General features: G+C 52.3%; 1 protein-coding gene across 1 annotated transcript in view; it reads right to left on the bottom strand.

The window, feature by feature from the left end:
• The window catches only part of LOC136569926 (zinc finger protein 850-like), a 116,760-nt gene that overhangs the window by 16,893 nt on the left and 85,562 nt on the right, over positions 1-14,305 (bottom strand). The window contains exon 6 of the mRNA XM_066570279.1: positions 1,572-2,524. Within this exon, the coding sequence (XP_066426376.1) occupies positions 1,572-2,524 (953 nt within the window). The remainder of the gene's footprint in view (positions 1-1,571; positions 2,525-14,305) is intronic.

Here is a 14,305-nt window from a genome sequence, read left to right as displayed (position 1 = left end):
AACCGCATTCCCTTTATAGACAGTTACGATAGAATTTGACCTAAGTGGTCATTAATCAACACCCCTCACACCATTGGCTAATTACAAACCACCCTTCTTGTAAACATCTTAAAAGTTACAACACCAGCTGCAAAGATTAGAAATTGTTTTTAGTTTTTTCTCTGAGCATTCTCAAAACTCCCCAGGACAATGCCTGGGAAAGTTTATCTGACTTTCTCTCTGACCAGGCTGTCAATATCCACATCCGTGGGAGACACTGACCCTTACCCTGTCCCCAGGGGCAGTTGGAATCCCCTGAGCCCAGTGGCCCTGGGACACCCTGGTGTCTGTCACTCACTTCCAGGCCACTTGTCACCAGCTGAACAAGTTCACCATCCTGCCCTGGTAGAGGGATGACATTCAGCTGGGACACCTCAGTGGTGACAGTGGAGACGTGATGGCAGGAACTGCACTGGGCAGTGCTTGGCCATGGCCAAGATAAAGGTTCTGGTAGCACTGTGGGGGCACAGGTGGTGGCACTGATGCTGTCCTAGTTCATGTCCCCATCCATGTTTCCCATGTTCTCACATGTCCCCATCTATGCCTTAGTTCAAGGTGTTTATTTTTACCTTAGTTTCAGGCTTTTCAAAGGCCAAAACATTTCAAGGCCAAAAAGGATTTACGTGTCCCTGCTAGCAGAACATCCACATACTTGGGTGGGTGGGAAGAACCTTTTTTGGAGGGTTTCCACCCAACTCTCTCCAAAATCAGGGCTTTTGCCCCAATCCGTCCCTTCTGGGCTGTGGAAGATGCCTGCAGGCCACAGAGAATTAAAATGATAGATTTATGTTGGAGAATATCTCCAAGGCCATTCAATGTTGCTTGATGCCACCAGAAGATGCAAAAAGGGAGATTTTTCTGGGGTCAGAAGTTGACAAATCTGCTCTCCACAATGGATTTCTGCAGGCAGTGAGGGAAGACAAGCAGTCAATCAATATGATTGGTAAAGCAAGCTTCATTTATTTCGAGTACAACGGTACTTTTATATTGTTTCCAGTAATTATGCATACTTGTCGTTCATTGGTTTAAAGCAAAAGGTTACATTTACATATTCCCCCTACTTTGTGGTTTCTAACACAGGGTTCTTCCCCATTCTCATCGCTTTTACTTCCCTATTTTTAGACTGCAAAACAATATTTCTTCCTCGTTCTCATCACTGTCCTTGCCCTTTCGTCCTTGTTAACATGATGCAGCATATTTTGCAATCTCCCTATCACGGCATGTGGCCTACTTATGCTAAGCTAACATGGGGTTTGCTTGTACAACATTTCCAGGGATCTATGGCCCTGTTCATCCACTCATTCTTCCACAGATTTCTGATGTTGGGCTGTGAATGTGTGCAGGTGCCCATGGGGAGCCAGGAGGATGTGGAGCCCCCAGCCAGGTGTCTTCCCAACACAGATCACTGGCACCATGGATCACCAGGGGTCACTGGGGATCATCCAACATGGATCTTCCCTTGGGGGATGGAGCTGGAGCAGCGCAGGAAGCTCTTCCTGCCCTCAGGGCACTCAAAGGGCTTCCTTTAGTGGTGGCTCCGTTGGTGTCTGGTCAAGGCAGACTTCTCTGAGAAGCTCTTCCCACACTCAGGACACTCGTAGTGCCTCTCGCTGGTGTGGATGCGCTGGTGGGTGACGAGATTGCAGTTGCGGGTGAAGCCCTTCCCGCAGTCAGGGCAGCGGAAGGGCCTCTCATCTGTGTGAAGCTGCTGGTGCAGAATGAGACTGGAGCTGATTGGAAATGTCTTCTTGCATTTATCACACTCATAGGGCCTCTCCCCAGTGTGGATCCTCTGGTGGCCAATCAGGTGGGACTTTGACATGAAGCTCTTCCCACACTCCCCACACTCGAAGGGCCGTTCCCCCGTGTGGCTTCGCTGGTGGACAATCAGTTCAGACCTCGACCTCAAGCTCTTCCCACACTGCCCACACTTGAAGGGCCATTGTCCTATGTGGATTCCCATGTGCCGGGTCAGGTGGCAGCTCTTCTGGAAGCTCTGCCCACACTCCTCACACTCATAGGGACGTTCCCCAGTGTGTTTTCTCTGGTGGATGGTGAGTTCAGAGCTTGTCCTGAAGCTCTTCCCACACTCTGCACACTCGTAGGGTCGTTCCCCCGTGTGAGTCCTCAGGTGGGCAGTCAGGGTGGAGTTCTGGGTGAAGCTCTTTCCACACTCAGGACACTCATAGGGCCTCTCCCCGCTGTGGATGCGCAGGTGGGTGACAAGGACAAATTTGTCCTTGAAGGTCTTTGTACAATGGGGGCAGCAGAAGGGCCTCTCATCTGTGTGACTCCGCTGATGCCTGACGAGACAGGAACTCATCTGAAACCTCTTCCTGCATTTATCACACTCGTAGGGACGTTCCCTGGTGTGGTTTCTCTGGTGGATGGTCAGTTCAGAGTTCGTCCTGAAGCTCTTCCCACACTCCCCACATATGTAGGTTTGTTCCCCTGTGTGGATTCTCCAATGGCGGATCAGCTCGGATCTGATCTTGAAGCTCTTCCTACATTCTGAGCACTTGTGGGGCTTCTCCCCATCCTGAAGCTGATCATGGATGTCCAGCTCCAAACTCTGGCCACCTCCCCAGCCTCGGGTGGGTCTTTCCTCCTCAGATCCCTGTGATCTGCGTTTGCAGCCCCTCCCTGTGTGGGATCTCCGGGGCTTTTCCTCCCTGTTGGATTCCTGCGCTGTGGAGCTGCACAAAACAGCCTCTTCCACGAGGTTCTGCTGTGGGGATTTGTCCTCCCTGCTCTCCATTTTCAGCTCCTTGTCTGGGGGAGGAAGGACAAGGAGAGGGTGGGATTTGCCTCCGTGCCACAGGGAAGGGCAAGGAGATGCCCCCAGTGCGTCCCCAGCAGGACAGCTTTGGCAGCAGGGTTGTCCTGCAGCCGGGGGCCGTGCTGGGCTGGGAGATGGAGCAGGAGAGAGGGGAAAGGGGCACTGACTTCCTCCTCACCTGCCTGGGGCTCCAAGGCCATCTTCTTCCTCACGGCCTCCTCTTCCTCCTGCACTGGACCAAGGTTTTGGAATGGGAAATCCTGGTTTGGAGGTGTAATATGTAATGTAAAGTAATTCATGAGTAGGAGGAAAATGTATAAAAATAAAATTGTAAAAGAAATTAAACATCCAATGAGCCTCTGACCACGGAAACCCTAGAGACAGATTACCTCACTGAAGTTGTGAAACTCCTGGTGGCAGCAGGAAAAGAATGCCTTGTTAGCAAATAAAAGAATGTGGCTGGTGTGGAGATGGGCTTCCCCTGGAACCACCCGGGAACACCAAGGGAGGATCAGTACTTGATAAGCATCATCAGTCAAGATAACCGAAGTCTCAAAAACATATATTTGAATACACGACTTCTCCTGACATGATCAGCGCCCGCCACCGCCCAAGAAATAGCAATTGTCCAGCCCTGCACAGTAAAAAGAAACTTCATACATATGCAGGGTGACAAGAAATTGGGGCACCCCTGCCTCAGGCAGAAAAAAATACAAAAAACAGCCCCGACGGAGACGGCATCTGTGAACAGAGGGAGATCTGATGTGATAGAGGTCGGATCCAGGTTCACCCAGAGCCGACCTGGGCTCGACGCCGTCTCTTTGACTGTGGCTTTTTGAGGACCGTATTTCTGGTCGCGAAAATAAAAACTTTCTCATTTATTAATTTGGCTTTCTCGTTGATCATTTATAACAGGGGGAAAACAAGAGTTGAGTGCGTTGGGTTTGATGGTCCCGCTGCCCAAGTGCAGCTGGAGAAGTCAGCGCCCCTTTCAGCCTCGGGGGACCCGGAGCCCGCTCATCCCCAGCCTCCCCCACCCCTCCAGGCAGCCGGTTTGTCCCCCGGATCCGGGATCGCCCCTCTGCGCTCTCCCCGCTCCAGGGCTCCCGCGTTCCCCTCCGGCTCTCTCGGGGATCCCCAAACCCGATATCCCCTCCTCTCTGACGGCCCGGGGTGATCGTAAAGTGGGACCCCCCCCCAAGATCCGTGCAGGGTCATTTCCGGCCCAGGTTTGGAGTCCTGCAAGACCCAAACATTCCCTGTCGCACAAAAAAATCCTCCCGGAGCGCCCCCGCCCCCCGCCGATGGATTTGGGGCCAGCTCGCCCTCCTCACTCACCTGCGGGTTCCGGGGGGGCGATGCAGCAGAAGCCGGGGGAGCGGCGGCCTGAGCGTGCGGGCGGAGGAATTCCGTGGTGTTGGGGGTGCTCATCTTCCTTCTCTTGTTCCTGTCTCCCTCCTCTTCCTCCCGCTCCTCCTCCGTCCCAGCCCGACCCGGGCAGCGCCTTCACCCAGAAGCAGCCGCGCTCTGCCCTGGGGGGGGGTTCCGAAACAACCGCGTCACGCGCGGCACTGGGAGTGATACTGGGAGCACCGGGCACAATAGGGAGAGCACCGGGAGAGACACGGAGAGCGCCGGGAAGGAATGGGGAGCGGCGTTCCCTCCCAGTCCCGCTGTTACTGGGAGGGAACTGGAACCCCGGACATGGCTACGGCCGGCGGTGGGCGGGATCAGATCGAGGGGTGTGGTTATGCAAATACAAAAGCGATTGTGCGCTGGGATTGGTGGGCGGGAGCAGGGCGGGTTTTGCTCGGTTATGTGAGGGTCGGGGGGGGGGCCGGGAAGGGGCCAGGGGCGCTGGGGCGATGGCGTCCGGAGAGAGGGGACAGGGAGCGGGAATGGGACCTGGGATGGGAATATGGGAACAGCATGGGGAATACAGAAACAGCAACCGCAGAGAGAATATGGGCTGGGGATTCGTGCTCCAAAGTGTCCAAGTGAAACCCAGCAGGGGCTGTAACCTCTGCAGCTGGGCCTCCCCTGGGCTGCTGCGGCCCAGGGCTCAAAGGCGGGAGCTGCAGCCTCGCTCCTGGCTCAAGAACAGGAGCCTCCTCCAGGCCCATGGCCCCTGCATGGCCCCAGCATGAGGGAGGGCTCTGAGGCCCAGCGGCTGCTGGCAGGAGGGGCTGCTCCGGCCAGCTGGGGGCCTCTGAGAAATGCCCAAAGCCTTGTGCTCTCTGCAGCTGGCCAAGGACAGCAGCAGGGCTGAACGGTTCGTGTGGCACAGCCAGCCCGAGCTGTGCAGCCCTCAGGGCCCCACGCGAGAGGCGGCCCTCAGCAATGGCACTGGGAGTACCGGACTGGGACCAATACTGGGATCGGGAATGGATACAGGGACAGGAAATACGGGACTGGGGACAAGGACATGAATGGGAACAGGGACCAGGACTAGGACCAGGAATATGGGAGAGGGACCTGTAATGAGACCAGGAATGGGAATATGGGAACAGGACAGGGAATACAGGAATGGAAATCTCAGAGGAGCATTGGGACCAAGAATAGGAACAGGACAGGGAATATGGGACAGAAACAGGAAATGAGACCGGGAATGGGATTCATGCTGGGATGGGAGCACAACGTGTCCCAGAGCAGGGTGACATGGGAACGGGTGGGTGAGAGGGGGGTGAAAACAGGGAGAGAGGGATCCTGCACAGGGGACACCAGGAACTGAGACAGGGGGACATGGGGACAGTCCTGGGCCAGGTGCTCCTTGATCAGCTTCCCCAGAACCTCCACCAGGGTCTCCCAGTGCAGCCAGAGCTGCTCGGCTTGGGGTGCCCAAGGGCCTGAGTAACCCTCAAGTCCCTCCCAGGAACCGTCAGCTCCCTCGAGCCCAGCGTCCCCCACATCCCCTGCAAGATTCCCCCATGTCCCCATCCTTGCCTTAGGTCAACATCTTTATTTTTACCCAGTTTTTTGGTTTTTTGAAAGAACAAAGAGAAATTAAAATCAAGGGTACAGGGAGCCAGGAAGAAGTGGAGCCCCCAGGCAGGTGTCTTCCCAAAATGGATCACCAGCACCAAGGATCACCAGGGCTCTGCCCACCTCAGGTCATTGGGGATCATCCAGCGTGGACTGTCCCATGGGGGATGGAGCTGGAGCAGTGCACGGAGCTCTTCCCGCACTCAGGGCACTTATAGGGCTTCCCTTAGTGGTGCCTCCATTGGTGTTGGGTCAAGGCTGAGCTCTGGCAGAAGCTCTTCCCACACTCAGGACACTCATAGGGCCTGTGACATCACAAGGAGCAGAGATGGATGTCAGGCACCCACCAAAGCTGCTCTCATTCCCCTCCAGAGATGAAGAGGAGAGAGAAAATAGAATGAAGTCTTCATGGGTTAAGGACTGGGACAGATCGCTCAGCAAATGCCATCATGGGCAAAACAGTTCAAAATTAGAGACATTAATTGAATTTATTGCTATCAATCAGAGCAGGATAGTGAGAAGTAAAATAAAGCTTTAAAAACACCTTCTGCCCATCCCTCCCTCCCTCCCTCCCTCCCTCCCTCCCTCCCAGCTCTACCTCCTCCCCCAGTGGGTGCAGGGAGACAAGCAATGGGGGTTCTGCTCAGTTCATCGCCTGTTGTTTCTCCTGCTGCTCGAGGAGAGGAGTCATTCTCTTGCTGCACCCTGGGGTCCCTCCTGGAGACACTTCTCCATGAACTCCTCCAAGGTGAGTTCATCTCAGGGACAGCAGCTCTTCACAAACTGCTGCAACGTGGCTCACTCCCCCATTGGCTCACATGGAAGGACCCTGCTCCAGTGTGGGCTCCTCTCTCCATGGGTTTGCAGGTCCCTGCTCCAGCACAGGTTTCTCATGGGGTCACAGCCCCTGCTCAGGCACCCCCTGCTCCAGCACGGGCTCCTCCAGGTGCTGCAGGTGCATCTCTGCTCTCTGTGCCCTCCATGGGCTGCAGGGTTGGAGCTGCTTCACCAGGGGCTGTCCCAGGGAATCTCAGGGCAATCAGCTCCAGCCCCTGGAGCAGCTCCTGCCTCTCCTCCTGCCCTGCCCTGGGGGTGTGCAGAGTTGTTCCTCTCTCACATGTTCTCACCCTGGTCACAGCTACAACTACATGATAACTGATTTTCATAAATCTTTTATCCCAAAGGTGTTACCACCATTTCTAACTGGCCCAGCCTTGGCCAGCGGCTGGTCTGTCCTGGAGCCAGCTGGAATTGCCTCTGTGGGACATGGAGGAGCAGCTGCTTCCATCATCCTCTCACAGAAGGTGCTCCTAGGCCACCCCACTTACCAAAACCTGGCCATGCAAACCTAGTATAAGCATGGTAGGGTTTTATTACCATTATTCATTCTTATTATTGCTATTATCTCTATTTTTGCTATTAACATTACAGTTACTATATTTGTTACTAGTAATTTTAGATTTTTTGACTCTATATTATAGTGGCTATAGTAGAATATGAAACCAAAGTTCTTAATTGCAAGTAGAAGTTATAAATTTGGCAGCTGCTTGCCCTGCCCTGTTCTGTGTCATTGCTGTGTGTGAAGCTGCTGCTGCCAGGGCTCCCCATTTCCCCGGTTTAGGAAATTCAATGGCATTGCTCACATGTCAGAAAGAGAGGGCTCATTCCAATCAAATGCATTGCCTGAACTCTTCTAGTCCCAGTGTTGGAAGCTTGTTTTGTAATGTTGTTGACTTTCTCAGATTGTATTAGTATTTGAGATTTTAAAACAAAATGTATCTTGGACCTGATTTTGCAAGATTCTGTAGTCAGCTTTCAGTTTGCTCTTGGATTTCTTAATGGTGTGTCAGAACTGAATGCAGCATTTTGGGTGGTGTGAAAAACACGGTCACTGTCCTGTGAAAATTTGAAAAGTTTAATAAAGGACAATAGGAGACAGGGACCATAGAGCAAAGGGTATTATGGCTGGGTGCATCTTGGCACTCAGCCAAGACCACCCTGTTATCTTTGGGGATACCCCTTAAATACCTTTTCCATTACATCAGCCTGTTGCATATTCATAGATCCTTATGCATAGTAAACTTTTCCCCCAAACCAGTTTACATGTTCCAAGAATTATTTAGCATGGCTCCTCCTTGGGTCTGCCTTTTTAGAGCACGCAGATTCCTTGGTTGTGGTTTTAGTCCTTTTTTTATCACCTCCAGTTTTTGGATCTTGGTCCACACTGTCTTCATACAGTGAGTGCTGATATTTGACATATCTGTAGCAGGTGTCCTCATCCTATGTTCATTGGATGTTATCCCATCCAAGCAGGCATTTTAACAGAAGCATAGCTATTTCACTTCTATGTCTAAGCTTAATTAACAACAGAAATAAAAACTGTATAACAAAGTTACTTTAACATTACACATATAAAATCCATTTTTTGTTTGCAAAAAGCCAATATTATAATATGTATCTATAACAGGTGAGAAGCCTTCACTCAGAGATAGGATTATCTCAGCAGCAGCTGGTTTTGCACTTGTAAGCAGAGATAACAAAGATTCCATGAACTGAATATTCTGCCTTGTTGCAGAACCTCCAGTGGCCGGCTGGAGCAAGCTGCCCTGGGAGATGCAGGTTGTGCTGGGGTGGGCAGTGGCCGGAGCCCATGGCAAGGGGCTGGCGATGGACACTGACCCTTGGCTGAGCAGGGGCTCAGGGCCCGGTCGTGCTGGGATCCTGCGGGAGCTGGGGACAGCCAGAGAGCCTGGGCCAAACATCAGCACCGGTCAATCACGATTTTAAAAATGTAAGATTTTAGCTGAGAGTTAGGACCAATTCATACTGAAGATAGGAATGATTATTAGATGCTTAAGCTAAAGCTCATTGTTATATTATGAGCTCATTTGTTGAAGGAAGTGGAGCAAGTGAACCATTATAGGAACATATTGAAACTAGTAGAACAATGCCCAGCACCTGGACCCTGTGTCAATCCATCAGGAAGCAGGGGGCCTTGGATCCTGCCAGAGGGTCACAGGGACCTGACGAAGACCTTCCTGTCTTCTTCCCTGGGACCACTGACCCAATTCGAGACCACCGACCCATTCAAGAGAAGAATTGTGCACTCATGAAGGACTAATAACCTCATTTTAATACAAAGTGTTATAAATGAGAAGCTTGACTAGGTCAATATTCAAGCAGCAATCAATTTATTAATTAATATGGTAAAGCATGAGCAATACAGCGCTGGGTAAAGTGGGGGAAGTTTTCCCTCCAACTGCACACTGATAGTTGAGGCTTACAGGTATTTATAGGGGTACTCATCAGCTTTCTCAGCAGTTTCTATTCCAAATTTGTACTCATCAGCAGTTTCTATTTCCAATTTTTACATCACAATTCTATACACTATTGTGATTTAGTTTTTCTCAGGATGTATCCCAGAAAGGAGTATCCCCAGATGATGGTGGTCTGGCTTCCGAAAGAAGAAGGAAGTATCCCAGTTGGTGGAGTTCCAGTTTCCAGATATGGGTCCACCTTTTTATTGCAAGGACTATAAATCTCATAACAGTGATGTCCAGCTTCCCTTGGTCGAAACTATTAATCATTGAGTTCATGTTCATCTTCCTTTCTCAAGATGCTTTTCACTGTTTTGTTAAGGCATGAGATAAGCATGTTTCCTTTTTATATATTCTAAAGCTATAGTTTCAAAGATTCTTACTACAAGCAATATTCTAAAATTATACTTCAAAAGGTTATTATTGCAAAACTCTTTCAGCTTAGCTACAAGCAAAAGTTCCTGTCAAAAAGCAACATCCTTAAAGCTTTAATTCAGAAGCTCCTAAATCAAATTAAGACTTATAAAGGTTAATTGCAAACAAAGGATAGGTTCCAAGGCCTTCTTCCATGCTTTACTTCCTCAGTTATTTATTAGAATTCATCTTTATAACTGTCCCATGGTCAGTGTCCGCACATATCACAATCACAAATACATACGTTGCCTGTGTGTACCTGACACGAAACACAGCTTTGTATTTCACAAAAGCGGGCATGGGAGGTGCTGGGGTTATGCATATGTATTCTTTTTGGGAAATAAATAGAAGGCAAAAATCCTTGTGTGGCGCAGTCAAACATTTCAGGGACGACCCTGCCCGTGCCACCCGCGGGCGCAATAAACACACCACTTTCTAACTTTGACTTTGAGTTAGAGAGTTTTTGCCCACGACTTTTGGTTTTACCGATTCACCGGGGCCGGCACGGGCGGGGAGGGGGCACAGCCCAGGGGGACCCGCAGAGCCTCCCTGGTCCAAATCCCCGCCTGCAACAGCGGGGAAGCTCCCAGGATCTCCGGGGCAGGGAGGAGCCGCAGGCAGGTGTTCCAAGGGCCTCCTCTGGGGCAAGATTTTGTGCCGATGTGGGGGAATTCCCGCAGGCCGGGCGGGCTGGGGCCGCTGCCGAGCGCCGCCGCCTTTCCCCGGGAGCCCCTGGGCAGAGCTCTCTGCTCGGGGCCGGGAGCCCGCCCAGCGGCTCCGGGACAGAATTTTGGGGGTCTCAGTGTTGGCTGCCGGCAGAGCCCCGGCGCTGGGCCGGGGGTGCGTGGGACCCTGCCGCGGTGGTGGTTGGGCTGCCCGGGGCAGGCGCTGCATCGTCAGCCCCGAGCCACGGGGGGATCGCCCGGGACCGGCGGGGCTGGGGCTGGGAGAGCGGAGAGGGCGGCACCGGAGCTGGGGGAGCCTCTGCAGCCTGCGGGGTCGCACATCCCGATAAGGGGGACCCCCGGGAGCCTGGAACGTGGGGCCCGGATAGCGGGAACCCCGGCAGACTAGATGAGAAAAACGACAATCATTTGTTTTTAAAATTTTAAAAGTTTAATAGTAACAAAATGGTTATAAAAATAGTAATACAATTAGAGTAATAATAATTTGGACAAGTTGAATTAGGAGAATATGAGACAATAAACACAAAGAGTTACGGACGTCCGGGTACCTTTTTCTGGGCAGCACAAGCCCGAAAAAGGACACGGGTTAACAGAGGATTAACCCTTAAAAGCAACAGCCTGTTGCATATTCATCCACTTCATACATGATGCATAAATTCCATTCAAATACAGGATTCTGTCTGGTCATCATCAACTTCTTCCTTCTAATCCTAACAGCGCCTTGGAGGCGGGACGAAGTTCGTTTCTTCTGATAAGAGAGCAATAAATTCTTTTTCTCTGAAAGATTTAGGTGTCCTGGGGCTGCTATCTGGTGCGAGTGCCTCATTCCTTTCTTAAAAAATCCCACTAACATAGTTCTTATTTTAACTACAAAAGTTACCTTTTAATTACAAGACTACATATATTATTAAAATGTTAATACAGCACTACTAATCAATACATCAAAATCCATATGCTAAATATCTGCGTAGAGCCATATAATATGCACTTTTCACACTGGAGATGTTGGGACCATGGACAAGGGAGACCCATGGGTACCCCGGGGCCCTGAAACGGGGACCCCGCACAGCTGGTACCCCTGGAGCCCCTCTGACACCCACCTGGGGAGCCCAGGGAAGGGAACCTCTGGGATTGCCAGGAGCCCTGCAGCCCAGAGAGAGGGGATACCAATATACACTGGAGCCGCAGAAGGCCAGACAAGAGGGACCCCTGAACCTCAAAGTAGCAGGGGAACTCCTGGGTGAATGGTTGTATGGTGAATCTTGGTGGTTTGGGTTTTTATGAGGGTGGCTGAACCTTGGTGGTCTGGAGGTTTTTATGGACACCAGACACCTGGTGACTTCTGGAGATGGAATTGGGCAGGAGGAACACCCAAGCCAACACACTCACACCTTGTTTTTCCCCCCAAAAAAGGAATTTCAGTTCCCAAAGTTTGACCAGATGGAGGAGGAGAGCATGAGGAAGATGAAGATGCCCTGGAAGCCCCAGGCAGGTGAGGAAGAAGTCGGTGCCTCTTTTCCCCTCTCTCCTGCTCCATCTCCCAGCCCAGCACGGCCCCCGGCTGCAGGACAACCCTGCTGCCAACCCCATCCTGCCGAGAGTGGATTGGAGAAATCTCTTTCTCTTTTGCTGTGGCACAAAAATAAATCTCCTTCTCTCCTTCCTTCCTTCTGTCTTTCTGGGGTTTTTTCCTTCCTTTTTCTTGTTCCTTTCTCTCCTTGTCCTTCCTCCCTCATACAAGGAGCTGAGGATGGAGAGCAGGGAGGACAAATCCCCACAGCAGAACCTCGTGGAAGAGGCTGTTCTGAGAGGCTCGACTGCAGGAATTCAATGGGGAGAAAAAGCTCAGGAGATCTCACATGAAGAGGGGCTGCAAACCCAGCCCAGGAAGCCGTGAGGAGGAAAGACCCACCCTGTGCTGGGAAAGCAGCCAGAGATCCAGGTGCAGCTTGGAGCTGGTGGTTCCTGAGCACCTTCATGGCAGGGAGAAGCCCTACAAGTGCTTGGAATGTGGGAACAGCTTCAGTCAGTGCTCCAGCCTCCTCACCCACCTTTGCATGGACCTGGCTGGGACCCCCTTTGAGCAGGGCCAGATTTGAGCCAGAATATTGGGAGTTCCAGAGCCAGCCTGGTGGGTGCACCCAGCACATCCTCCACTGACCTGGAGCTGCTGCAAGTCCAGAACAGTCAGAGCAGGGGTGAGCTGGGGGAGCCAGGGGCTGGGGGATCCACAGGAATAGGGGTTATTTGTGGGGCTGGGATGGGAGTTGTCCTCCTGCTCCTCGCCATCCTGTGCTTCCCAGAGCCCAGTCACTCCCAGTATGATCCCTGTTGCCCTCAGCATGGTTCCAATTGCTCCCTGTTGCTCCCAGTGTGATACCAGTGGCCTCTACTATAGTCCCAGTCACTCCCTGTATGATCCCTGTCTCTGCCACCAGGGTCCCAGTCATGCCCAGTTGCCCTCTGTGTAGACCCAGACTTGCTCCCAGTTGCCTCCAGCATGGTCCCTGTTGCTCCCAGTGCGCTCCCCGCCACCCCCAATAGGGCTACAGACACTCCCAGTATATCCCAGTTGCCCTCAGCATGCTTGGGATCATTCCCAGTCACTCCCAGTATGATCTCCATATGATCCCAGGAGAGCCCAGTCAATTATAGTAGGAGCTCATGGAGCAAAGCTCATGGAACACCTGGAGGACCCACCCAGAGGAGGGTCCCTACAAGTTCTCTGGCTGCAGGAAGAGCCCCAAGGAACAGAAGTCCCACCAGAGCCACCACCCCAAGTAGGAGGTGGTGACAGCTCTGCAGCCTGGGGCCCTGGGATCACCAGGGAAGCCTCCAGATCGACACCCCAGCAAGTGGCTCACACAGCCCCTCCTCCTGTGCCCAAAACCCAACTCTTGGCATCCCTCATCCCTCCCTGCAGTCCCCTCTCCAACATCTGCAGGCCTCTGGGAAGAGCCCAAAGGGATGGAAGTGCCTAAAATGGTGATGAAGTGCCTGAGCTCTCCCAGCTGTGGATGTTCCTGTCCACAAACCTCTCCTGGTCAGTGCTATGTGGAGATGGGAAGGGGATTAGGGAATGCTGAGAAGACTGAAAGGGGGTTTTGTTGGCTCTTAGGGGCATTTCTGGTGCTGGGAGGGGGTTTAAGGGGTTTTGGAGGGGTTTGTGGGGGAGTTTTGGGAGTTCTGGAAGGGCTGTGCAGCTTGGAGAGAATTTGGGTCTTTGGGGGGTGGAAAAGAGTTTTGATGGATCTTATGGCCATTCATAGTGCATGGAGTGGTTTGGGGGTGGGGGGGCAGCCAGGACCTGTGGGGTGGTTTGAGGGGGCTGGGAGTGGCTGTGGGGCTGGGAGGGGGTTTTGGGGCAGTCATGACCCCCCAGAGGTGCCACCAGACCCTGCCCACAAGGTGCTGCTGGGGGACAGGGGTTCTGTGTAGGGGTTTGTCTTCCTGGCACCCTGGGAGTGAGGGGGGATCCCCCTGGGCCATGTGTGACCCTCCCATCCTGGTGTCACCCCCTTGTCCCTCCCCACAGGGCTCCTGCCCCAGCTCCTGCTCCCCCAGGAGGGAATTTGGGGAGGGGGCACAGGGAGTGCACAGCCCCCACCAGGGGATGTCCCTGGCCCAGCCCCTTTGTCCAGCACCAAGCTGGGCCTGGGACCACAGGAGGAAGAGGCTGATGGGAAGCAGATCCTGCAGCTGGGACAGTGCTTGGGGTCAGGGCAAGATCCTGCCCTGCACACCTGGCTCAAGTTTTACCCTGCCCCGGGACATTCCCATCCCCACGGATCCTACCCCCAAAATGTCACTCTTGGGATCCCTCACCCATCTCTGCAGTCCCTGCTCCAACACCTCCAGGCCTTTGGGAAGAGCCCTGATGCTGACAGAACTTAGATCAAAGTTACAAAGTGATGATACAGCTTGAGTTATAAGATATCAGTATAACCTGATAGATCTATATAACCTGATAACAATAGGACCTAAATCACGACTTTTTATATATCTATATAAATATACCTAGATAACCTGAATTATAACTTTTATACCTATATAACCTGATATAAATAACTTTCTACAATGCAATGGCT

The sequence above is a fragment of the Molothrus aeneus genome, unplaced genomic scaffold (assembly GCF_037042795.1).
Source record: "Molothrus aeneus isolate 106 unplaced genomic scaffold, BPBGC_Maene_1.0 scaffold_30, whole genome shotgun sequence".
In the NCBI taxonomy this organism is placed as follows: Eukaryota; Metazoa; Chordata; class Aves; order Passeriformes; family Icteridae; genus Molothrus; species Molothrus aeneus.
The sequence above is the reverse complement of the archived record's forward strand: the minus strand, read 5'-3'. Positions and strand labels throughout refer to the sequence as shown.